The 26,205-nt window shown below is 41.1% G+C and overlaps 2 protein-coding genes and 6 non-coding genes across 8 annotated transcripts in view; 5 read left to right on the plus strand and 3 right to left on the minus strand.

Moving 5' to 3' along the window:
* Nucleotides 1-714: 714 nt before the first annotated feature.
* On the plus strand, nt 715-829 carry LOC143025876 (U5 spliceosomal RNA). The gene has a single exon (XR_012966436.1). It is a non-coding gene; the product is annotated as a U5 spliceosomal RNA (small nuclear RNA).
* A 1,850-nt stretch (nt 830-2,679) lies between these two features.
* On the plus strand, nt 2,680-2,868 carry LOC143025874 (small nucleolar RNA U3). Its single transcript, XR_012966434.1, has one exon. It is a non-coding gene; the product is annotated as a small nucleolar RNA U3 (small nucleolar RNA).
* A 1,836-nt stretch (nt 2,869-4,704) lies between these two features.
* LOC143025867 (U1 spliceosomal RNA) lies at nt 4,705-4,867 on the plus strand. Its single transcript, XR_012966427.1, has one exon. It is a non-coding gene; the product is annotated as a U1 spliceosomal RNA (small nuclear RNA).
* Nucleotides 4,868-6,736: 1,869 nt separating this feature from the next.
* On the plus strand, nt 6,737-6,899 carry LOC143025863 (U1 spliceosomal RNA). Its single transcript, XR_012966423.1, has one exon. It is a non-coding gene; the product is annotated as a U1 spliceosomal RNA (small nuclear RNA).
* A 1,217-nt stretch (nt 6,900-8,116) lies between these two features.
* LOC143025689 (uncharacterized) lies at nt 8,117-10,766 on the plus strand. Its single transcript, XM_076185689.1, has 4 exons — nt 8,117-8,285; nt 9,538-9,690; nt 10,444-10,612; nt 10,712-10,766. The coding sequence occupies exons 1-4, from the start codon at nt 8,252-8,254 to the stop codon at nt 10,764-10,766; spliced, it is 411 nt and encodes a 136-aa protein (XP_076041804.1). The 5' UTR covers nt 8,117-8,251.
* Nucleotides 10,767-15,764: 4,998 nt separating this feature from the next.
* LOC143025403 (uncharacterized) overlaps nt 15,765-26,205 on the minus strand; it is a 35,617-nt gene continuing 25,176 nt past the window's right edge. The window contains exons 2-4 of the mRNA XM_076185028.1: nt 20,845-20,997; nt 19,925-20,091; nt 15,765-16,772 (exon numbers count right to left, since the gene is read on the minus strand). Coding sequence (XP_076041143.1) covers nt 16,551-16,772; nt 19,925-20,091; nt 20,845-20,997 — 542 coding nt within the window. The 3' untranslated portion in view covers nt 15,765-16,550. The remainder of the gene's footprint in view (nt 16,773-19,924; nt 20,092-20,844; nt 20,998-26,205) is intronic.
* On the minus strand, nt 23,670-23,832 carry LOC143025864 (U1 spliceosomal RNA). Its single transcript, XR_012966424.1, has one exon. It is a non-coding gene; the product is annotated as a U1 spliceosomal RNA (small nuclear RNA).
* Nucleotides 25,701-25,863, minus strand: LOC143025868 (U1 spliceosomal RNA). Its single transcript, XR_012966428.1, has one exon. It is a non-coding gene; the product is annotated as a U1 spliceosomal RNA (small nuclear RNA).

The following is a 26,205-nucleotide window of genomic DNA, read 5'->3' on the forward strand; positions in this document are numbered from 1 at the left end:
ACAAAAACTTAACCATAAAGTCAAGCATGGGTCTAACTATTGCCAGATAGTTCCAAAGATTTCCTCTGTCCTATTGTTTGCAACCATCCTAACAATAAATCCTAATGCCCTGTTAAAATCCTGACACTAATGCACGGCTAAGACCAGGACCATATTTACCGTGCCATTTATTCCTGATTTTTGTTTTCCTTATATTCCTTCTCAGCATACTTTCTCTCTTCATATATATATAGATATATATATATATATATATATATATATATATATATATGGGCCAGTTAACTTAGTTACTTCCAATGAATGCACAAGGGGTGTTGTCTTCCTCTTTTAATAACACACACTATTTCCTTCTGTTTTCTTAATATCTTAATTTATTTTCCTGCCCATATATTTTTGTTCTAATATAATTTCAAAAAAATTCCGGCCAACCTATATCTAAATATGTTCATGACTGGTTATGTAATGGTATGTGTCGGGGGTGGTGTAGCATTGTTAATGGAATTTTGGCTAATGCTAGAAAAATATTGCGTAGCAATTTGTGTGCCATGGAGTTAGAAATATTCTCGCATTAAAATACCAAATATCACATGTAATAACTAGATAATTTTAGAATAATACCTTCATAAGCATTATTTACATTCACGAATTCAGCAGTCTGTCACCGTAGCGTCAGCAGTACATCGGAACTACACATCTACAAGAGTTTACGGATAGATCTCAGGTTTCCCTTCAAAACGCATAAATCTTTCGCCTTTTACTAAAGATTTCCGTGGAGGGGAACAAATTAATGAGTCTTTACAATTTGTATTTAAGCCCACTTTGTGGGCTGTTATAAATAACTGATGTTGAAGGATAAATAGGTATGGTATTAGATCGGGCAAAGACATTACCAGCCATCATACCTATCCACATTTTTGTCTGATATTTTCTGAAAACAACCAATAGAGTCAATGCTAACACGAGGTGGGTGTCAGGCATTGTCCAGGCTGCATACGTGCTAAAAATTACGGACTGTATGACCACTACGCTAAGAATTGATGAAGTTAAGAAGGAAATGTGGTAGCAAAATAAATGAAAAATAAAGACGTACAGATATAACATTCAGTTATGTCCACTCATCAAGTGATATCAGTTTATGATAGATGTGGTTTGTAAGTAATTGGATTATTCGGGTTTCTGGCTGCTACTAATCCCAGTAGAAGAATGGGTTTTCTGGTGTCCGTTGAAGACCTACTACTGTGTTATTTTAATATCCCACGGACATCCAGATCTATAAAGTTCTTGTTAGTTTTATTATCAGTTAGCTCACTGGAACTGGATTCTGGTAGTTTGTATTCGTGTTGGTAATCTCTCCCATTTCCTTAAACCAAAATTTGTCCAGTTTGAATCCATTAGTACGAATCCTGCCATGGTGTGTTAGTAAGGTGACTTTGCCTGCAACCCCGTTGTTGAAGTCCTTGACCTATTGGAATAATTATTAAATTGCCCCACGCTCTTCTTTCCAAAGAGTTAAGGTGCCAAAATCTTTCTGCATAAGGTAAATTGAAGCCTTTGAATAATTCTAGTCATTCTCCTATGTACTGAATTGATATCCATTTTCTAGGACGGAAACAAAAACTGAACCACATAGTCAAGGATGGGTCTAACTAGCCAGATAGTTCAAAAGATTTCCTCTGTCCTGTTGTTTGCAACCATCCTAACAATAAATTCTAATGCCCTGTTAACTCTAATCGTGACACTAATGCACGGCTTTCAGGGTCTAAGGTCAGGGCTCACACTCCCAATAATAATAGTAATTCAATATAGTAATGTCGAAGCTATACCTATTTGCTGGGTTGTATAATCCAACGTTTAACACACTGTACTTTGACATATTACCGACCATGCAAATAATTAAGATCCTCCTGAAGTATTCCAGGATTTCCCCCCAACCATTATGGCGTCCTATTTTAGTGTCATCCTCAAACTACGTCACTAATCCCTGTACATGTAGTCTATATACATAATGAATAATAAGGGATCTAAAACTGAGCCCTTGGGAACTCCACTAGTAATACTACCCCATTTATATTTTACTGACCAGCCTTTTTCTGTCATTAATCCATTGAATAAATTTTCATTTTTTTATATAAGTCAAACAAGGATGCATCTAGATTTTTTCTTTTTCGTTAGTCTCGCTACCAAAGTTATGTTCATGTGTATCTCCTTGCGTGTAACCCTGACTACAGTTGTTGAAGTAAACAATACACATAACTTCCAAAAGTGTTGTGTGGGTGAATGGGATCTGCCACTATGTAGTGTGTATGTGTTGCAGGGAGGAGATTAAGGACAGTCTGCATATACCATACTGTGTTGATAAAAAGTAAAGGTAGGGGTTTATTGTTTAGGGACAGTACCGTGGAGTTTCCGATGACGCAATAAGGAAGTGAGGTAAGATGGAGCGAGGACCTAAATAATTGTTAATGAAACAATGTTGATAGAAATATGCCATTACGTAACAACTGTTATTTTTAACTTGATGATTTTTAAAATGTAAATATTTCATTGTTATCCTAAAGTAAAACAAATTTATAAATAATTATGTAAAGGAGAAGTATTTGTATACAACTTTATAACGAGCGGTCACCGTTAAGTCCTCGCCATGAGCAAAACAGTGTGCCGAGAAACCCTTATTTAACCTAATTAATAATTCAAAGTATAAATTCTATAGAGTGGCTGTCGAGTTCCTCGTCTTTAACTCGGTTGACGTAGCTAAGTGTAGTCTTCTGAGCGGGAAGCTGCACATATTCTCTGAGGAAATGTGCATCCAGGACCGTTCCAGCTTGTTATTTAATAAGAATTGGAAGGGGATTACACGAGCCGAGTGGCGGGAAATTATCCACTAGGATCTTTGTTTCTTATAGATCATATGATTTATTTAACCACAGGCAAAGAAAAATATATTTGGATACTTGTTATACAGACGTCGTATGGCCTAAATCCACAATCAGAGAAATAATACTATCGAACATGATGGGAAATGAGTTGAAAAGGATGAAGTGGAATAGGTAAGCGTGTCTACGGATTTCGCAGCTAATCCATATTTGCTAGCAAGGACAAAACTAGAAATGCTGACGATGATCTAGTTCAAGTTTCCACATTGAAGATTAATAGAAAAGCTGCATTATGACTAAAGGCCCGTATACACTGTCAGTCATGACTGCACAGTCATCGAGATTGTGCAAACTGTTTGGGACACACTGTCAGAAGATTGAGCAATCATTACTTACCTCTTGGAGTATGTGGAGTGAAGATGAGTAAAGCGGCTGCATGCATAGCTATTCTTGGCTACAAAGGAAAGACGAGCTGTTGGCGCAATCATCACTCATGATGGTGTAACTACTATGCTTGAGCTTACAAAATCAAACCGTGTTGGAAATTCCTCAATCATCTGCGCAAACACTCAATCACACCCACTCACACAGGATATGCTTGCGCAACAATTAATATTGTGCAATCATGACTGACAGTGTGTAGAGGCCTTAACAGTTTAAGGTAATGAGTAGAGGTTTAGGGGGAGAACATATTGAAAGGAGAGGGCAGACAGGAACTACACCCGTTGTTGTAATATATGTTAAATAAGAATAATGAATTTTCTCACTGGAGAAAAGGGGTGACTAAGAACAATGTCTTGAACGAACAAATAAATGGAGAACCTGAAGTATGAAAAAAAAAAAACTTCCTGGAATGACTTAACTCCACTGCGATTTACAGGCTGGACAATTATATACATACTATTCGGAGTGAAATGTCCGTGTTTATGTGTGATATACCGTTTTGCTTCAGTTCCCGGAGCTTTGATCCAGGAAGTTAACGCAAAGCGTTAAAAGGGTCAAATCGTAATCCCATCTGTGCAGAGAAACCGTTGTATCAAGAACATATGCAACTTATATCTACTACAACAATGTAATTACAATACCATTGATGTCGGTTAATTAAGGTGATAGCGCGAACGCAATCCCCTACTCTCAGGAATTGCGCGTTCGAGCTGCCCACATTTGTGGCAAACGTGAGGGTCAGCATCCCCGTAGTGCAATGGAGAGTCTAGCCCTAGGATCTCTTCGTAATTATAGTATCTTTGTCGCTGAGTTTGCATTTTTTTTTTTTTTCCCAGCGGCCCTTGCCGATTTTGGGACTGGCTTTTAATTTACCATGTAATGTGTGTTTGCCATGTAATATGTGTAATGTGTGCTTATCATGTGTGTTGTCTTTTTTTATAATTCTTGTCTTTTTTATAGTCATTATTATTTTATGCACATATATATGTATATACATACATACACACACACATATATACATACTATGTATGTACATGTACTGTATATATGTAAGTGGAGGATTGGCGGGTAGGGTGGAGGGGTTTAGGGTTTGGGGATTTATCAGTTTTACAGTAGAGATACTACTGGGGAGGAGCAGATGAGGTGGGCCATGAAGACCAGCTGTCTTCGTCCGGCGTCTGTGAGGCTGTTTTCCAGCAGGCGTTCAAGGGCTGTGGCAGGGTCACCAAGGAGGTTTCGGATGAGGCTAAAATGTTGCCCTAGGTCGGGGCAGAGGTTAAATCCTGATGAAACTTGTGTAAGATTTACATAGGACATTGCGAAGGAATGATCTCCCTTTGAGTCAGCAGCGCCGTCCGATTTGAGGGCTAGTATACAGCTATTAATCATACTTACCTGGCGCAGGAGATACCATGATCACGAAGGTGATTCTCCCAAGGCGAGGCTCTCCATTGCACTCCGGAAATGCTGACCCTTGCGATTGCCCCAAATGTGGGTAACTCGAGCACGCAATTTTTGGTAGTAGGGGACTGCGTTCGCGCTATCCCCTTCACAATATCATTAGAGTAGAAGCAGTACCAGTTCACTAGAAAACAGATTACCGTAGAGTACAAACCAAATGAAACTATGCTTTCGTGTTCACCATGAAGAAATTATGTATGTCCTCTCGCATCTGTTCTTATCAACTCTATATTTAATATGGTCTCGATGTGCGTCCTACGATATTCACGTCATTTAAATGTGTAGGCGAAGTGTTCGGGGTTACAATCAAAGGTAGAACAAGCCCCGGGCTTGTTCTACCTTTGCTGAAGATTGGCTCGGTATTGCAGTATGTCCGGGATCGGTCCACTCCCCACGGGGAGAATAAATATCTCATATGAAATTAAGTCTATCTAAATCATTGTCCATTGATGACCTGTTGTCAGCACGCCAGAGTTGGCATGCATCTGAAACACTACATGGATTATGACAATCACAGATGTGGAACCCAACAAACAGGTTTTGTATGAAAGGGACAGTAATTTGCACACCGTCGCAGGCACTGTTAACTGACACGTCTGATGACGGACGGTGAAAATCCGCGGCGTGGGCCATTGGTTACCCTGTAGATAATAGATAGGGCTACATTGAATATACTGAACAAGATGACACCAAACTAATATCTCGCCAGAGATTGGCGTACCATTTGAGTAACAAAAAAAGAACCTATATCCAGGGACATCAGTGTTTAATTTGACCAAGTACCAAACCTAATATATTATTTTTTTCTCAATTGTAAAACTACTCCAAATACGACATATGCAATATATTTTCCATTCTTTCGTATTTCTTCCACGTAGAAGTTTCCACATTGGATCATACTCCTGTTTTGTTTACTTTTCATTATAATAATAACAGCTAGTCTGTAAGGCTTGAATATTTTGCTTGTTTATAAGAAAAAAATAAATCCAATACAACTATGAAAACCAGTTGGATATACAAAAGCGTCCTAAATTGCTTAATAGGCAAGAGCGTCACTCGACCGTCTGAACTGAATTCATTCTTCACTACCCGGAGACAGTAGAAAATGTCAAAACCTATGCTCACTAATGTATTATAAACGCACTACCATTACACAATATTTGAAACATCCATGTTAAACGGGTAATTCGTAAGAATATCCAGAATCGCTGTATTTATTTTCATATCTCAAACTGACAAATATGGAAGTAAAACTAACCATCTTATCTCAAATATTCAAAGCAGACTAAAATACAGAACTGATTCAGATCAGAATACAGAAAATAGTGTTTTATTAATCATGGAATAGCTAATCACATTATCATGAAGTCGCAGGACGGAAGTCCCAAGGTGTTTGTAGTCCGTTGTAGATACAAAAGGTAACAGAATGGTTTTAGTTGTTCCTAAGAATTAGCCCGTTGACAGGCAGACATCAATTATTTTCATAAGACCTAGGGGAACATAGACTTTGATATTTTCTGCTGTCTTCGGGCAGTGAAGAATGAATTCAGGAGTAGAGGCGGTCGAGAGAAGCGGTTGCCTATTAGCAATTAAGGACGTTTTCTATTTGAACGATGTATCCAACTGTCTTTCATGGTTTTATTTTATTTTGTTTTTATATAAACAAAAGCAAAATACGCAATCCTTAAATTAGACAAACTGCTGTTATTAGAATGGCAACTGAAGACGTACAAGGCACACGAAAGAATGGAAAAATTGCATATATATATTAATCTTGTATTTGAAGTAGCTTTTACAATTGATGGAAAAACAATATAAATTATTAGGATTGGTACTTAGTGCAGACGTTCAATCCTGATGTTAAGTGTGGAATATTTACATAGGACATTGTGAAGGGATGATCTCCCTTTGAGTCAGCAGCACCATCCGATTGGATAGCTTAGAATACATATACCAGCATACTTACCTGGCGTAGGAGATACCATGATCATGAAGGTGGTTCTCCCAAGGCGAGGCTCCTCATTGCACTCCGGAGATGCTGACCCTTGCGATTGCCCCAAATGTGGGTAACTCGAACGCGCAATTTTTGATAGTAGGGGACTGCGTTCGCGCTATCCCCTTATCAAAAGAATATTGGTGAACTGTAACCATTACATAACCTCCGGTACGCGTAGGGAAACTGGTCCTAGCTTTACCCTAGCTAGGAAATGTGGATTAGCTGCGAAATTAGTAATACACATCTTAAACTACTACAATCCAGTTACGACGTGCCATTTTCGCATCATAGATCTCATGAAAACGATAAAGCGGAATGGATATGAGTAAGCGTAATTACGAATTTCGCAGCTAATCCACATTTGTTAGCTAGGGTAAAACTAGAAATGTTGACGATCTATCTACTACGACCCAACGTTATCAGAATTATATTTTTTCAATGAAGTGATGCATGAAAGTTGCCAGCTTCGCTTAAGTTTCCAAGGGAATTTGGAAATAGTTGATTCACCAATTTCCCTGCGCGGGCCTATCACCACTTCGTATTTGCAGTGACGAATTTCTAGCGGATGAAATTGAAATGATTAAAACAACTTTTGAAGAGCTCAAATACCCCAAAGGGTTACTTTGCACCCTGGAGGAGAAGGCTCGTAGTATACTACGCAACAAAAGAGAAAAGTCCAACGCTAAATATTGGGTGGTCCCAAATTCCAATCTAACGAGAGACCTAGACAAAATCTTATCGTCCTCCAACATTCGTCTTGCGACTTCCACAGGTACGAAAGTAAAGGACCTTTTAATCAAGAAAAAAGACCCAACCACAAATACAAACAGCGTAGTTTACGAAATCCTGTGTGGTGGATGTGACAGAAAATACATCGGTGAAACCGGCAGAGGCTTAGACACCAGATTGAAAGAACACCGAGCAGATGTAAGGCACCACAGGGTTAGTAGTGCATTAGTTAACCATATAGATGTATATACATATATGTGTGCATAAAATAATAATGACAATATAAAGAAAATACAAGAATTATACAAAAAAAAGACAACACACATGATAAACACATATTACATGGCAAACACACATTACATGATAAATTAAAAGCCAGTCCCAAAATCGGCAAGGGCCGCTGGGACAAAAAAAAAAAAAAAAAAAAAAAAAAATCAAACTATGTTCCTCTGAAGAAGCCACTCAGGCGAAACTAGTCAGGAATAAAAGTATTTCCCTCAGCCCGTGTTCCCTTACCTCCTATCCACATTCGTCACAATGTATACACATTATTATTATTATTGTTATTACTATTATTATTATTATTATTATTATAACTATTATGGAAGATAAGTCAGTTGTTGTTTGTTGACGACACTGCACTTGTTGCAGGATCAGAGGAGGGATTAAGGAAGTTAGTGACGGAGTTTGGGAAGGTGTACGAAAGAAGGAAGTTGAAGATAAATGTGGGCAAAAGTATGGTGGTGAGATGTACAAGGGGAGAATGTGGCAGCAATTTGGAAGTGAGCATTAAGGGAGAGAGACTGGAGGAAGTGGATAGCTTCAGGTACTTCGGTGCGAATGTGGCAGGAAAGGGAGGAGTGGAGGCGGAGGTAGAATGTAGATTGAGAGAAGCGAGTAAATGCTTTGGAGGATTAAAAAGTGTAATGATAAATAGACATTTGGGAATGGATGCTAGGAGATTGTATGAAGGAGTTATTGTGTTGACAGCACTGTATTGGGCAGAAACATGGAACATAAGAGAGGAGGAGTCTGAATGTGTGTGAGATGAAATGCCTGAGAAGTATGACAGGGGTTATTAGCCTGGATAGAATGAAAAACGAGGTGAGGAGGAGAGTGGGGGTGGAAAGGGAGTTGGGAGATAGGGTTGAAGGAGTATTGGGATGGTTTGGACACATGGAAAGAATGAGTGAAGAAAAATGAGTAAAAGAGGCGTGGAAAGCAGAGGTGGAAGGGGTTAACATGGGTGGGGGGCAACCAAGGATGAGATGGATGGATGAGGCAAAAGGGGCATTGGGAAAGAGGGGAATGTCTGTTGAGGAAGGATGGGAGAAGACAAAAGATAGGGGTGAGTGGAGAATGGTTGTGTATGGATGATGCTGTGATGTATGGAAGGGAGTGGGTGGGGGATGGAGGGTGAGGGGGTATGTGTGAATAATATTTTGACGCAGCCCGAAGGGATTTCTCCCCATCTTCTGTTTTTCTACATGAGGGGACAGAGAGGGGAGGCCGCCGATTAAATGAAGCAGCCTTGCTGTGGATGTGCCGTGTCTTACTACATTGCCTCTGACCTAGGGCAGTGGGAGAGATGCAGGGAGGGAGGGGGGTGAATGGGAGTGGGGTATGTGGGGATGGAACGGGTGGGAGCAGATTTTATGCCTTTGTTTTTGGCTACCTCCCTTGTAAGGAGGAAAAAGCCGTTGGTATATGTATGCATTATGATCACTATTATCATAATAATTTTTATTATTATTGTGCTTATCATTACTATTATCATTATTAATGCAGTGATCCTTCCCATATCCGAATTAATTGGGCCACAGGATTTTCATATGAGGGGAATATTCGAATAGGTGAGGTAACCCCCCCCCCCTGCCGCTCCAGTGCTAAATTTGCAATTCTGAAAAAAATAAAGATTATATAAAATGAACACAAATCCTATTTGGATAATGGTAATTTATGCATAGTAGTTCAGACTTGGGAGGAGTTTCTGTATTTAACTGTTCCCAGCTGTAACCATGTCTTTCCTTACAGTACTCTGCCTGCTGACCTTCGTGACCTTCCTCCTTCCTCCTGCATCCGGGGAGAAGATCCTTGTGGCGTCATTATCGCTTCTCGCCAACATCTGCTTCCTGGATTACGCCACACAAACGATTAGTCATGCTCCTACTCATACACCAATCCTGAGTAAGTGATGTGATCATATCCATCAAGAATCCCTTCCATGAATCCCTCCCTCTATCTTCACCCCTTTGTGCTCATTTCCTTGAACTGTTCTGGGTTTGTTTAACTGAGTAAGCCCCGGTAGAAGACGTTTTGCATCAATGAACAGTTTGAGTGGGAGGGAGGCGTGGTAACAGTTTTGTTCTATTGTTGAAATTGTTCATGAAAACATTAAAGTGAATATCCCAATTCGTGTATCATACCTCTCCTTTCTACTAATAATGGGAGCCTGTATGTAATTTGGAAGTGAGTATTAAGGGAGAGAGACTGGAGGAAAGAGCATTTCCTTCAGATGAGAGGGTAGGACGCAACTCTCTCATCAGCTGGCATTAGTCAAAACAGAATCCTTAGGGTAAAGAAAAAAGTCTTCAAGACTTGGATAATTCCCACATAGCATTGAAAAAAATCTTCTGAGCTGTGAACGATTGTCTGGTACTTTTCAAAACAAAAATGTTAAGTTAGACTAAACTATTTCCAGTTTTCACGTTCATATGACGCTAGAGTATTATCATTATTAGAATTGATAAAGTAGCCCCTCCCATATCTGAATTAATTGGAAGGATATTCAGATTTGGGGAAGATTCGGATACACGAGGCTTTGAACCTGAGTGGTATTACCAAACTCCCTGTAGTAGTGACTTAAGCAAATGCATACACCTATCATCCCAGCATGGACTCCATAAACAACCCCATTGATGTTAACTCTTTGTCTTTCAGTTAAGTTGGTATGCCTGCAACTGGTCCTGCTGGTACTGGCAGTACTATTGAATGCTGTAGTGCTAAATATTAGCCGTGGGCCACACACACCCTGGCCCTTCCCTCTTCACTCAAATTACCTCTCCTTCGTCTCTCTTCAGTCCTCGGTCTCGCCTACTACGCCCACAAGGTGAGTATTGCCTTAACCCAATATAAAGTGATAGTGAGTGTTGCCTCAAGCTTAACTGAGCCAAAACCAGTCGCTAATGGTCCTTAGTCACTCCCATAGATCTCTCCAGGAAGAAACTTTGGAAAGTTATCTGTGTTGTGTAAGTGAGACATGATAAAGAGATCCCGACCAAAAGTCAACCCTCTCCAGGTTGAGGTGAGTGTATTAGAAGACGTCTGTCTCGGGATGATCATTTCATACAGGCTCCCATTATTGGTTCTATCCTGTATTTATGCATGTATAATCAACTATCTAATCTATAGCCTCTGGAAACGCCATGGAAAATGTGCTGGACTGGATTTTAGAAGGGTTCAAGGGGCTGATGTAAACCCAATGAACAAAACTTGTCTACTGTACATTTGTACAGAAACCCTGGTGTGGTGGACACACAAGCCCCCCCCCCCAGTCCTGCCGAAGGATTTCGAAGGTTATATTACATAGATAATAGCGTTCAACTCTACTGACTTTCGACACTCCGTATTGCAACACTTTATGGTCAGCAAAGCACTTAGGTGATGTTTAGGCGGTGAAGTACTTTTGGCATTGGGGTGTCCTGAGTGTAACAAGGTAGCCATGAATCCCATAACGTAAATAAAATGCAAAATGAAAGGATACAGTAGTTAACCAGTTACAACCATCAGGCGAAACCATCGATTTCTTTGATAAGATATTGGACTCAGTCCGGATATCATCATTATCACAGTATTATTATTATCATAATTTTTATTATTACTACGTGGATGGGTTGGTACAAGAGGTAAACGCAAGGGTAATGGGCCGGGGATTGGAAATTGTGAAAGAAAATTGAGAAAAATGGAAGATAAGCCAGTTGTTGTTTGCTGATGCCACTGTGCTTGAAGCATAGTCAGAGGAAGGATTAAGAAAGTTAGTGACGGAGTTTGGGAAGGTGTTCAAAAGAAGGAATTTGAATATAAATACGGGTAAAAGTAAAGTGATAAGATGTACAAGGGGAGAGGATGGCAGTGAGTAGTTAGGGAGAGAGACTGGAGGAAGTGGATATCCTTAGATACTTGGGTGCGAATGTGGCGGAAAAGGGGGGAGTGGAGGTGGAGGTAGAATGTAGATTGAGAGAAGCGAGTAAATGCTTTGGGGGGTTAAAAAGTGTAATGAGAAATAGACATTTGGAAATGGATGCTAAGAGGAAATAGTATTTACCTATGAGAATAAACACCTTGTGAGATCGAAACCTTTATTAGTACTACGTTTCGCTTGTTACAGCTTTTTCAAGTACAGACATGACACACACTCTGAGCACATATAAGCCAACAGGGAAGGAACTGGGAGAGGTTATCAGGGAGGGGTGGGTGGTAGGTGGAGGGGGAGGAGGGGGGCGGGTGGGACTTGGTGGAGACAAAGGAGGACATTTCGGACAGTTTGTTGAAGTGGACTAAGGGGGACATTTCATACATTTATTTAATGCGGGTAACAGATGGATTATAGGAGGGGCGATGTTAAACATGCCTCTGTTCTGCTCAATGGTTTTGAAGCTTTGAATGGCGGCCGCTTCGAGGCATTTTCTCCTCATCCTATCTGGTTCACTAAACAGAAGTTCTGCGTTATCCCAATCCATCAGGTGGTCGTTGGTGTTCCGGTGGATAACACAGGCGTTGGTGGTGATGTTGTTCTGGGAATCGTAGCGATGCTCCCGGATCCGGGTCTTCAGGTCACGGGAAGTCTCGCCGATGTATACTTTATCACATCCAGCACAGGGTATGCGGTAGACACCAGCGTTTTTTTCCCCACATCTCGTCCTGGCTGTCATTCCTTCTTGAAAGCTCTTTGATAGTTCTGCTGGACTGGCCCACTACCTGAATGTTGCAACGCCCAAGTGTCCGGGTGAGGGTGGCGGTGACGCTGCTGGCTGGAAGGATAAGCCTCCTAGCTGGATCTTTTGTTGGTTCCCGCCCTTCCATTATTTTGAGTGCCTTTTTCTTACACTGGTGGATGATGCACTCTGGATATTTTAATTTATGAAAAACCTCCTTTATGTGCCTAAACTCGTCCTCTAAGAATTCAGGGCTACAAATTCTGAGAGCTCTGAGGTAGAAACCTATGACTACACCTTTTTTGATACTGAGGTCATGGTGGGATAGGAAGTGAGTCAAATCGTCCTTATTGGTTGGTTTCCTGTAGACTGTAAATTTTAAAAAATTATCATGTTTGATAATAAGGGTATCCAAAAATGGAAGGGAATCGTTCATTTCTTCCTCCAAGGTGAACTGGATGGACGGCTCAACCTCGTTCAGAGCCGCTTGGAGTTTGGGGATATCAAACCGTCTGGGGGAAATTAATAGTATGTCATCCACATAGCGAAGCCATACTACGTTGCCAGGAACGATATCTGAGAAAGGCCCTGCTTCTAAAAATTCCATGAACAGGTTGGCAAGGACAGCGCTCAAAGGAGAGCCCATGGCCATGCCAAAACTTTGGTGAAAATACTGGTCCTGGAATTTGAAGTAATTAAATTGGACACAAAGCTGTACTAAATCCACAAAGTCATTGGGGGGAATAGGGAGGTCAGTGTGGGAACTAGTGATTTTAGCCCTAAGGAGGTCAATCGCTTTAAGGGTCGGGACACGGGTGAATAACGAGGTCACATCCAGGCTGGCCAGCTTTTTGTTGCGAACAGGAACGTCCTTAATTCTATTCAATAGGTCCCCTGAGTGTTTCAGATGAGCACCGCTGATGGTACCCAAAAGGCGAGACAAATGTTTGGCCAGCGCACCTGCCAGTTTGTGTGGCGCACTCCCGATCCCTGATGTAATTGGTCTCATGGGTATATTGGGCTTGTGGGTTTTTGGGAGCCCATACAGGGTGGCTGGACGTGGGAGGTTTGGCAGGAGGTGAAGTAAACACTTACCAGTTTCTGATTTCCTAAGAATCCTCCTGGCTGCCTTAAGGAAGTTACTTGTCTCGACGTCCACTTTCGCCTGGGTGACTTTGGTGTAAGTATTTTCATCGCTGAGGAGGTCAGTCATCTTATGTAGGTAGGACGATGCGTCCATCACCACCACTCCTCCACCTTTGTCCGCGGTGGTGATCCTGACGGCGGGGTCCTTGGCGAGTGCCTCCAACGCTCGAAAGTACCTGTTCATGTAATTTTTAGAAGCAGGGCCTTTCTCAGATATCGTTCCTGGCAACGTAGTATGGCTTCGCTATGTGGATGACATACTATTAATTTCCCCCAGACGGTTTGACATCCCCAAACTCCAAGCGGCTCTGAACGAGGTTGAGTCATCCATCCAGTTCACCTTGGAGGAAGAAATTAACGATTCCCTTCCATTTTTGGATACCCTTATTATCAAACATGATAATTTTTTAAAATTTACAGTCTACAGGAAACCAACCAATAAGGACGATTTGACTCACTTCCTATCCCACCATGACCTCAGTATCAAAAAAGGTGTAGTCATAGGTTTCTACCTCAGAGCTCTCAGAATTTGTAGCCCTGAATTCTTAGAGGACGAGTTTAGGCACATAAAGGAGGTTTTTCATAAATTAAAATATCCAGAGTGCATCATCCACCAGTGTAAGAAAAAGGCACTCAAAATAATGGAAGGGCGGGAACCAACAAAAGATCCAGCTAGGAGGCTTATCCTTCCAGCCAGCAGCGTCACCGCCACCCTCACCCGGACACTTGGGCGTTGCAACATTCAGGTAGTGGGCCAGTCCAGCAGAACTATCAAAGAGCTTTCAAGAAGGAATGACAGCCAGGACGAGATGTGGGGAAAAAACGCTGGTGTCTACCGCATACCCTGTGCTGGATGTGATAAAGTATACATCGGCGAGACTTCCCGTGACCTGAAGACCCGGATCCGGGAGCATCGCTACGATTCCCGGAACAACATCACCACCAACGCCTGTGTTATCCACCGGAACACCAACGACCACCTGATGGATTGGGATAACGCAGAACTTCTGTTTAGTGAACCAGATAGGATGAGGAGAAAATGCCTCGAAGCGGCCGCCATTCAAAGCTTCAAAACCATTGAGCAGAACAGAGGCATGTTTAACATCGCCCCTCCTATAATCCATCTGTTACCCGCATTAAATAAATGTATGAAATGTCCCCCTTAGTCCACTTCAACAAACTGTCCGAAATGTCCTCCTTTGTCTCCACCAAGTCCCACCCGCCCCCCTCCTCCCCCTCCACCTACCACCCACCCCTCCCTGATAACCTCTCCCAGTTCCTTCCCTGTTGGCTTATATGTGCTCAGAGTGTGTGTCATGTCTGTACTTGAAAAAGCTGTAACAAGCGAAACGTAGTACTAATAAAGGTTTCGATCTCACAAGGTGTTTATTCTCACAGTCTTGTCGGCTTTTGCCATTGTGATTCATTCTGTATTTACCTAGTTGTATTTACCTAGTTGTATTTTGCGGGAAGGGGAGCTATGCTCGTGATGTCCCGCCTTTGTATCTTGCAGTGTCTAGTTTGTTTTTAAACTCATGAATGGTTTTTGCGCATACTATTCCATTGTCCAGTTTGTTCCAAGTGTCCAAAACTCTATGAGGAAAACTGTTTTTCTTCAGTTCTCTTCTATAGCTATGTTTTTTTATTTTCTTTCCATGTCCTCTTGTGTTTCTTTTGTCCCAGTTAAGTAAGTTCTCACTATCGAGTACCTCTGTGCCTTTCATGATTCTGTAGATGGTCAATAGGTCACCTCTCTCTCTTCTTTGCTCCACTGTCGGTAACTCCAGTTTAGCCAATCTCTCTTCGTATGATAGGTTTGCAAGTGCAGGTGCCATTTTTGTAGCTGCTCTTTGGATTCTTTCTATTTTCTTTATATTCTTTTTGGTACTGGGGGACCACAATGTCGCTGCATACTCTAATCTAGGCCTTATCAATGTAACCAATATTTTTTTCATCATGTCTTCGTCCAAGTATGTAAACGCCACTTTTATTGATCTTAGCAAGTTGTAAGTCTCCCCGACAATTTTGTTAATCTGTATATCATAGGACAAGTCGTTCGTGATAATTACTCCCAAATCTTTTTCGGATCCTACTTTCTTTACTTCTTTGGTTCGTGGTACTCCCCCAGGTAGGCGTAGCTCCTCCTTGGGGATCGGTGCCATCTGCGTATATATTGTTGAGACATTCTGACAGGTTGACGTAAATGGAGTAGGAAACACAGGAGTCTTAGTCACAACTCAGACTAAGTAAGATTTCCGTGTTTCCTACTTCACTTACGTCATATATATATATATATATATATATATATATATATATATATATTTATATATATACATATATATATATATAAATCAACACACAAGAGGACACTAACAGCTCTATCTGGAACAGATTTTTATCCAAGCTATATTGCCAGTGGACCTAATGGAAAAAAGCTAGTTTGGGTAAATCGTTATGTATGTAATTGGCGGTTGCTGGCACGTCTGTCAAAAGAAACAACAAATGTGAGGACGGAACCCTCATTAGTATGACGTTGCTTTTGTTTGAGCTTCAAGTACATCAAGTACACTTGATAAAGCTGTAACATTATCATATTTTTTATTAATTAATCAATTAATTAATTAATTTATCTATCTTTTTATCATTATTATAATTTTTTTGCATCCGACCTAGATATGGACCAAAAGGTCTCCTGTCGGCATGCTCCGCCTTTGTAATCCTTTGTAACGTCTTGCTAATAAATGCTCCTTCCTCATAGGAATTTTCTTTTGACAGAAATTTGCTACACTAAATCTAATTGCTATTTTCAAAAAGCTTCAGCTAAAAGCAACAGTTATCGAATTACACTAACGAAGTATTTTGGAAGTAGAGAATAACTCTCAATGACACGACTACACAATTCCAACCTTTAGGAAACATTGCTCAGAATATTAGAAAGTCCATAAAGACTTCCTTTTTTTGACCTGGCTACACAACGGTGCTGAAAATGCAGATGCTGAGAACGAAGATGATGAGGTAAATAATGAGGCAAAGGCGATCGATCACTGCGCCAAGGAGGAGCCAATTCCAGAGGTTGTCCTCAGTGTCACAGTTGCATCTCGGGCGCGACTCAACGGAACAGAGTTTGCTCTCTTCACCAAGTTCCAGGCGGTCACTCTTTTCCAAGTCTGCTCCATCGCTCCGGGAGACCTATCAGAAATGAATAATAACAATATTAATAACAATAATGATGATATCATTGATAACAATAATATAGTAATATTACTACTACTACTAATAATAATAGTGTTAATAATATCAATAATTATAACGATAATGATAATAATAACAATAATGATAACTAGCGGAACCCGTGTAAATTACACGAAAGAGAAGAGAGTAAATCATTGCATCAAGATGGCAAGAGAGGTAGGATATCCTCTCCCTCTGTTGTCCTTCAGGGTACACTATAATGTCACGCTGGACAGGAGGTGCTCCATCATCACCGACAAATATTGCTGCAATTTCATCATTTGTTGGATTATTATCGAGAACTTCGGCAGCTTCGAGAACTTCGACACCATGGAAGGTCGTTGCTTTTGATGTAAGCGTGACATACTTTCGAGAACTTCGGCACCTTCGAGAGCTTCGGCACCTTCAAGAACTTCGGCACCTTCGAGAACTTCGGCACCTTTGAGAACTTCGGCACCTTCGAGAACTTCGGCACCTTCGACAACTTCGGCGACTTCGAGAACTTCGGCGCCTTCGAGAACTTCGGCGCCTTCGCGAACTTCGGCCCCTTCGAGAACTTTGGCACCTTCGAGAATTTTGGCACCTTCGAGAACTTCGGCACCTTCGACAATTTCGGCACCTTCGAGAACTATGGCGCCTTCGAGAACTTCGGCAGCTTCGAGAACTTCGACACCATGGAAGGTCTTTGCTTTTGATGTAAGCGTGACACACAAAATAATACACACGCTATCGTATAATAATAATAATAATAAATAATAATAATAATAATGATAATAATGATGATGATGATAACAACAACAACAACAACAACGACAACAACGACAACAACAACAACAATAATAATTAATAATAATAACAACAACAACAACAATAATAATAATAATAATGACGACGACGACGACGAGGACGATGATGATGATGATGATGATAATAATAATAGTAATAACAACAACAACAACAATAATAATAATAATAATAATAATGATAATAATAATAATAATAATAGTAGTAGTAATAATAACAATAATAATAATAATAAAGTCTACGGAACAAACGTGCCTTATTTCAACCATTCGAGAAGCGTGACACACAAAATAACACACACGCTATCGTATTAATATATATAACACATATACCAAAGGATTTTCCCCCCTCACAAGGGAAGCAGCCAAAGTCAAAGGCATAAATCCACTCCCATCCATTTCATCCCCGCATACCCCATTTCCATTCACCACCTCTCCCTCTCTATTTTCTTGGCTCCTCCTGGATGAAGGGTCATCCCTGCATTTCCCCCACTGCCCTGGGTCAGAAGCAGTGCAGCAAGACGCAGCACTTCCACAGCAAGACCGCTTCATTTAATCGGCGACCCCCCCTTTCCGTCCATGCAGAAAAAAGAGAAGACGGGGAGAAAACCCTTCGGGCTGCGTCAAAATATCATTCACATATACTCCCTCACCACCCTTCTATGAACTCATCATCATCCATACACAACCATTCTCCACTCTCCCCTATCTTCTGTCTTCTCCCATCCTTCCTCAACAGACATTCCCTTCTTTTCCAATGCCCCTTTTACCCCATCCATCCATCTCATCCTTGGTCGCCCCCTCATGTTCACTCCATCCACCTCTGCCTTCCTCACCTCTCTTACTAATCTTTCTTCACTCATTCTTTCCATGTGTCCAAAACATCCCAATACTCTTTCATCAACCCTATCTCCCAACTCCCTTTCCTCCCCCACTCTCCTCCTCACCTCCTCATTTCTTTTTCTATCCAGCCTAGTAACCCCTACCATACTTCACAGGCATTTCATGTCATACACATTTAAACTCTTCCTATCTTTCTCTCTTATGTTTCATGTTTCTGGCCCATACAGTGCTCTCAACACAATCACTCCTTCATACTATTTCCTCTTAGCATCCATTTCCAAATGTCTATTTCTCATTACACTTTTTAACCCCCCAAAGCATTTACTCGCTTCTCTCAATCTACATTCTACCTCCACCTCCACTCCCCCCTTTTCCGCCACATTCGCACCCAAGTATCTAAGGATATCCACTTCCTCCAGTCTCTCTCCCTAACTACTCACTGCCATCCTCTCCCCTTGTACATCTTATCACTTTACTTTTACCCGTATTTATATTCAAATTCCTTCTTTTGAACACCTTCCCAAACTCCGTCACTAACTTTCTTAATCCTTCCTCTGACTATGCTTCAAGCACAGTGGCATCAGCAAACAACAACTGGCTTATCTTCCATTTTTCTCAATTTTCTTTCACAATTTCCAATCCCCGGCCCATTACCCTTGCGTTTACCTCTTGTACCAACCCATCCACGTAGTAATAATAAAAATTATGATAATAATAATACTGTGATAATGATGATATCCGGACTGAGTCCAATATCTTATCAAAGAAATCGATGGTTTCGCCTGATGGTTGTAACTGGTTAACTACTGTATCCTTTCATTTTGCATTTTATTTACGTTATGGGATTCATGGCTACCTTGTTACACTCAGGACACCCCAATGCCAAAAGTACTTCACCGCCTAAACATCACCTAAGTGCTTTGCTGACCATAAAGTGTTGCAATACGGAGTGTCGAAAGTCAGTAGAGTTGAACGCTATTATCTATGTAATATAACCTTCGAAATCCTTCGGCAGGACTGGGGGGGGGGGGGCTTGTGTGTCCACCACACCAGGGTTTCTGTACAAATGTACAGTAGACAAGTTTTGTTCATTGGGTTTACATCAGCCCCTTGAACCCTTCTAAAATCCAGTCCAGCACATTTTCCATGGCGTTTCCAGAGGCTATAGATTAGATAGTTGATTATACATGCATAAATACAGGATAGAACCAATAATGGGAGCCTGTATGAAATGATCATCCCGAGACAGACGTCTTCTAATACACTCACCTCAACCTGGAGAGGGTTGACTTTTGGTCGGGATCTCTTTATCATGTCTCACTTACACAACACAGATAACTTTCCAAAGTTTCTTCCTGGAGAGATCTATGGGAGTGACTAAGGACCATTAGCGACTGGTTTTGGCTCAGTTAAGCTTGAGGCAACACTCACTATCACTTTATATTGGGTTAAGGCAATACTCACCTTGTGGGCGTAGTAGGCGAGACCGAGGACTGAAGAGAGACGAAGGAGAGGTAATTTGAGTGAAGAGGGAAGGGCCAGGGTGTGTGGCCCACGGCTAATATTTAGCACTACAGCATTCAATAGTACTGCCAGTACCAGCAGGACCAGTTGCAGGCATACCAACTTAACTGAAAGACAAAGAGTTAACATCAATGGGGTTGTTTATGGAGTCCATGCTGGGATGATAGGTGTATGCATTTGCTTAAGTCACTACTACAGGGAGTTTGGTAATACCACTCAGGTTCAAAGCCTCGTGTATCCGAATCTTCCCCAAATCTGAATATCCTTCCAATTAATTCAGATATGGGAGGGGCTACTTTATCAATTCTAATAATGATAATACTCTAGCGTCATATGAACGTGAAAACTGGAAATAGTTTAGTCTAACTTAACATTTTTGTTTTGAAAAGTACCAGACAATCGTTCACAGCTCAGAAGATTTTTTTCAATGCTATGTGGGAATTATCCAAGTCTTGAAGACTTTTTTCTTTACCCTAAGGATTCTGTTTTGACTAATGCCAGCTGATGAGAGAGTTGCGTCCTACCCTCTCATCTGAAGGAAATGCTCTTTCCTCCAGTCTCTCTCCCTTAATACTCACTTCCAAATTACATACAGGCTCCCATTATTAGTAGAAAGGAGAGGTATGATACACGAATTGGGATATTCACTTTAATGTTTTCATGAACAATTTCAACAATAGAACAAAACTGTTACCACGCCTCCCTCCCACTCAAACTGTTCATTGATGCAAAACGTCTTCTACCGGGGCTTACTCAGTTAAACAAACCCAGAACAGTTCAAGGAAATGAGCACAAAGGGGTGAAGATAGAGGGAGGGATTCATGGAAGGGATTCTTGATGGATATGATCACATCACTTACTCAGGATTGGTGTATGAGTAGGAGCATGACTAATCGTTTGTGTGGCGTAATCCAGGAAGCAGATGTTGGCGAGAAGCGATAATGACGCCACAAGGATCTTCTCCCTGGATGCAGGAGGAAGGAGGAAGGTCACGAAGGTCAGCAGGCAGAGTACTGTAAGGAAAGACATGGTTACAGCTGGGAACAGTTAAATACAGAAACTCCTCCCAAGTCTGAACTACTATGCATAAATTACCATTATCCAAATAGGATTTGTGTTCATTTTATATAATCTTTATTTTTTTCAGAATTGCAAATTTAGCACTGGAGCGGCAGGGGGGGGGGTTACCTCACCTATTCGAATATTCCCCTCATATGAAAATCCTGTGGCCCAATTAATTCGGATATGGGAAGGATCACTGCATTAATAATGATAATAGTAATGATAAGCACAATAATAATAAAAATTATTATGATAATAGTGATCATAATGCATACATATACCAACGGCTTTTTCCTCCTTACAAGGGAGGTAGCCAAAAACAAAGGCATAAAATCTGCTCCCACCCGTTCCATCCCCACATACCCCACTCCCATTCACCCCCCTCCCTCCCTGCATCTCTCCCACTGCCCTAGGTCAGAGGCAATGTAGTAAGACACGGCACATCCACAGCAAGGCTGCTTCATTTAATCGGCGGCCTCCCCTCTCTGTCCCCTCATGTAGAAAAACAGAAGATGGGGAGAAATCCCTTCGGGCTGCGTCAAAATATTATTCACACATACCCCCTCACCCTCCATCCCCCACCCACTCCCTTCCATACATCACAGCATCATCCATACACAACCATTCTCCACTCACCCCTATCTTTTGTCTTCTCCCATCCTTCCTCAACAGACATTCCCCTCTTTCCCAATGCCCCTTTTGCCTCATCCATCCATCTCATCCTTGGTTGCCCCCCACCCATGTTAACCCCTTCCACCTCTGCTTTCCACGCCTCTTTTACTCATTTTTCTTCACTCATTCTTTCCATGTGTCCAAACCATCCCAATACTCCTTCAACCCTATCTCCCAACTCCCTTTCCACCCCCACTCTCCTCCTCACCTCGTTTTTCATTCTATCCAGGCTAATAACCCCTGTCATACTTCTCAGGCATTTCATCTCACACACATTCAGACTCCTCCTCTCTTATGTTCCATGTTTCTGCCCAATACAGTGCTGTCAACACAATAACTCCTTCATACAATCTCCTAGCATCCATTCCCAAATGTCTATTTATCATTACACTTTTTAATCCTCCAAAGCATTTACTCGCTTCTCTCAATCTACATTCTACCTCCGCCTCCACTCCTCCCTTTCCTGCCACATTCGCACCGAAGTACCTGAAGCTATCCACTTCCTCCAGTCTCTCTCCCTTAATGCTCACTTCCAAATTGCTGCCACATTCTCCCCTTGTACATCTCACCACCATACTTTTGCCCACATTTATCTTCAACTTCCTTCTTTCGTACACCTTCCCAAACTCCGTCACTAACTTCCTTAATCCCTCCTCTGATCCTGCAACAAGTGCAGTGTCGTCAACAAACAACAACTGACTTATCTTCCATAATAGTTATAATAATAATAATAATAATAGTAATAACAATAATAATAATAATGTGTATACATTGTGACGAATGTGGATAGGAGGTAAGGGAACACGGGCTGAGGGAAATACTTTTATTCCTGACTAGTTTCGCCTGAGTGGCTTCTTCAGAGGAACATAGTTTGATTTTTTTTTTTTTTTTTTTTTTTTTTTTTTTTTTTTTTTTTTTTTTTTTGTCCCAGCGGCCCTTGCCGATTTTGGGACTGGCTTTTAATTTATCATGTAATGTGTGTTTGCCATGTAATATGTGTTTATCATGTGTGTTGTCTTTTTTTTGTATAATTCTTGTATTTTCTTTATATTGTCATTATTATTTTATGCACACATATATGTATATACATCTATATGGTTAACTAATGCACTACTAACCCTGTGGTGCCTTACATCTGCTCGGTGTTCTTTCAATCTGGTGTCTAAGCCTCTGCCGGTTTCACCGATGTATTTTCTGTCACATACACCACACAGGATTTCGTAAACTACGCTGTTTGTATTTGTGGTTGGGTCTTTTTTCTTGATTAAAAGGTCCTTTACTTTCGTACCTGTGGAAGTCGCAAGACGAATGTTGGAGGACGATAAGATTTTGTCTAGGTCTCTCGTTAGATTGGAATTTGGGACCACCCAATATTTAGCGTTGGACTTTTCTCTTTTGTTGCGTAGTATACTACGAGCCTTCTCCTCCAGGGTGCAAAGTAACCCTTTGGGGTATTTGAGCTCTTCAAAAGTTGTTTTAATCATTTCAATTTCATCCGCTAGAAATTCGTCACTGCAAATACGAAGTGGTGATAGGCCCGCGCAGGGAAATTGGTGAATCAACTATTTCCAAATTCCCTTGGAAACTTAAGCGAAGCTGGCAACTTTCATGCATCACTTCATTGAAAAAATATAATTCTGATAACGTTGGGTCGTAGTAGATAGATCGTCAACATTTCTAGTTTTACCCTAGCTAACAAATGTGGATTAGCTGCGAAATTCGTAATTACGCTTACTCATATCCATTCCGCTTTATCGTTTTCATGAGATCTATGATGCGAAAATGGCACGTCGTAACTGGATTGTAGTAGTTTAAGATGTGTATTACGAATTTCGCAGCTAATCCACATTTCCTAGCTAGGGTAAAGCTAGGACATTAACGTTGATTCACCAGTTTCCCTGCGCGTACCGGAGGTTATGTAAAGGTTACAGTTCACCACTATTATTTTGATAAGGGGATAGCGCGAACGCAGTCCCCTACTATCAAAAATTGCGCGTTCGAGTTACCCACATTTGGGGCAATCGCAAGGGTCAGCATCTCCGGAGTGCAATGAGGAGCCTCGCCTTGGGAGAACCACCTTCATGATCATGGTATCTCCTACGCCAGGTAAGTATGCTGGTATATATATTCTAAGCTATCCAATCGGATGGTGCTGCTGACTCAAAGGGAGATCATCCCTTCACAATGTCCTATGTAAATATTCCACACTTAACATCAGGATTGAACGTCTGCACTAAGTACCAATCCTAATAATTTATATTGTTTTTCCATCAATTGTAAAAGCTACTTCAAATACAAGATTAATATATATATGCAATTTTTCCATTCTTTCGTGTGCCTTGTACGTCTTCAGTTGCCATTCTAATAACAGCAGTTTGTCTAATTTAAGGATTGCGTATTTTGCTTTTGTTTATATAAAAACAAAATAAAATAAAACAATGAAAGACAGTTGGATACATCGTTCAAATAGAAAACGTCCTTAATTGCTAATAGGCAACCGCGTTCTCGACCGCCTCTACTCCTGAATTCATTCTTCACTGCCCGAAGACAGCAGAAAATATCAAAGTCTATGTTCCCCTAGGTCTTATGAAAATAATTGATGTCTGCCTGTCAACGGGCTAATTCTTAGGAACAACTAAAACCATTCTGTTACCTTTTGTATCTACAACGGACTACAAACACCTTGGGACTTCCGTCCTGCGACTTCATGATAATGTGATTAGCTATTCCATGATTAATAAAACACTATTTTCTGTATTCTGATCTGAATCAGTTCTGTATTTTAGTCTGCTTTGAATATTTGAGATAAGATGGTTAGTTTTACTTCCATATTTGTCAGTTTGAGATATGAAAATAAATACAGCGATTCTGGATATTCTTACGAATTACCCGTTTAACATGGATGTTTCAAATATTGTGTAATGGTAGTGCGTTTATAATACATTAGTGAGCATAGGTTTTGACATTTTCTACTGTCTCCGGGTAGTGAAGAATGAATTCAGTTCAGACGGTCGAGTGACGCTCTTGCCTATTAAGCAATTTAGGACGCTTTTGTATATCCAACTGGTTTTCATAGTTGTATTGGATTTATTTTTTTCTTATAAACAAGCAAAATATTCAAGCCTTACAGACTAGCTGTTATTATTATAATGAAAAGTAAACAAAACAGGAGTATGATCCAATGTGGAAACTTCTACGTGGAAGAAATACGAAAGAATGGAAAATATATTGCATATGTCGTATTTGGAGTAGTTTTACAATTGAGAAAAAAATAATATATTAGGTTTGGTACTTGGTCAAATTAAACACTGATGTCCCTGGATATAGGTTCTTTTTTTGTTACTCAAATGGTACGCCAATCTCTGGCGAGATATTAGTTTGGTGTCATCTTGTTCAGTATATTCAATGTAGCCCTATCTATTATCTACAGGGTAACCAATGGCCCACGCCGCGGATTTTCACCGTCCGTCATCAGACGTGTCAGTTAACAGTGCCTGCGACGGTGTGCAAATTACTGTCCCTTTCATACAAAACCTGTTTGTTGGGTTCCACATCTGTGATTGTCATAATCCATGTAGTGTTTCAGATGCATGCCAACTCTGGCGTGCTGACAACAGGTCATCAATGGACAATGATTTAGATAGACTTAATTTCATATGAGATATTTATTCTCCCCGTGGGGAGTGGACCGATCCCGGACATACTGCAATACCGAGCCAATCTTCAGCAAAGGTAGAACAAGCCCGGGGCTTGTTCTACCTTTGATTGTAACCCCGAACACTTCGCCTACACATTTAAATGACGTGAATATCGTAGGACGCACATCGAGACCATATTAAATATAGAGTTGATAAGAACAGATGCGAGAGGTAATGCATAATTTCTTCATGGTGAACACGAAAGCATAGTTTCATTTGGTTTGTACTCTACGGTAATCTGTTTTCTAGTGAACTGCTACTGCTTCTACACTGATGATATTGTGAAGGGGATAGCGCGAACGCAGTCCCCTACTACCAAAAATTGCGTGCTCGAGTTACCCACATTTGGGGCAATCGCAAGGGTCAGCATTTCCGGAGTGCAATGGAGAGCCTCGCCTTGGGAGAATCACCTTCGTGATCATGGTATCTCCTGCGCCAGGTAAGTATGATTAATGGCTGCATACTAGCCGTCAAATCGGACGGCGCTGCTGACTCAAAGGGAGATCATTCCTTCGCAATGTCCTATGTAAATCTTACACAAGTTTCATCAGGATTTAACCTCTGCCCCGACCTAGAGCAACATTTTAGCCTCATCCGAAACCTCCTTGGTGACCCTGCCACAGCCCTTGAACGCCTGCTGGAAAACAGCCTCACAGACGCCGGACGAAGACAGCTGGTCTTCACGGCCCACCTCATCTGCTCTTCCCCAGTAGTATCTCTACTGTAAAATGGATAAATCCCCAAACCCTAAACCCCTCCACCCTACCCGCCAATCCTCCACTTACATAT

The sequence above is a fragment of the Oratosquilla oratoria genome, chromosome 5 (assembly GCF_046742065.1).
Source record: "Oratosquilla oratoria isolate Oo_2021 chromosome 5, ASM4674206v1, whole genome shotgun sequence".
Taxonomy (NCBI): domain Eukaryota; kingdom Metazoa; phylum Arthropoda; class Malacostraca; order Stomatopoda; family Squillidae; genus Oratosquilla; species Oratosquilla oratoria.

Coding starts and splice junctions, on each gene's coding strand:
- LOC143025689 (XM_076185689.1), top strand. CDS start 8,252: ATGTACAAGGGGAGAATGTGGCAGCAATTTGGAA. Junction 9,691..10,443: donor TACTCATACACCAATCCTGA/GTAAGTGATGTG, acceptor TTTGTCTTTCAG/TTAAGTTGGTATGCCTGCAA. Junction 10,613..10,711: donor TCGCCTACTACGCCCACAAG/GTGAGTATTGCC, acceptor TCACTCCCATAG/ATCTCTCCAGGAAGAAACTT.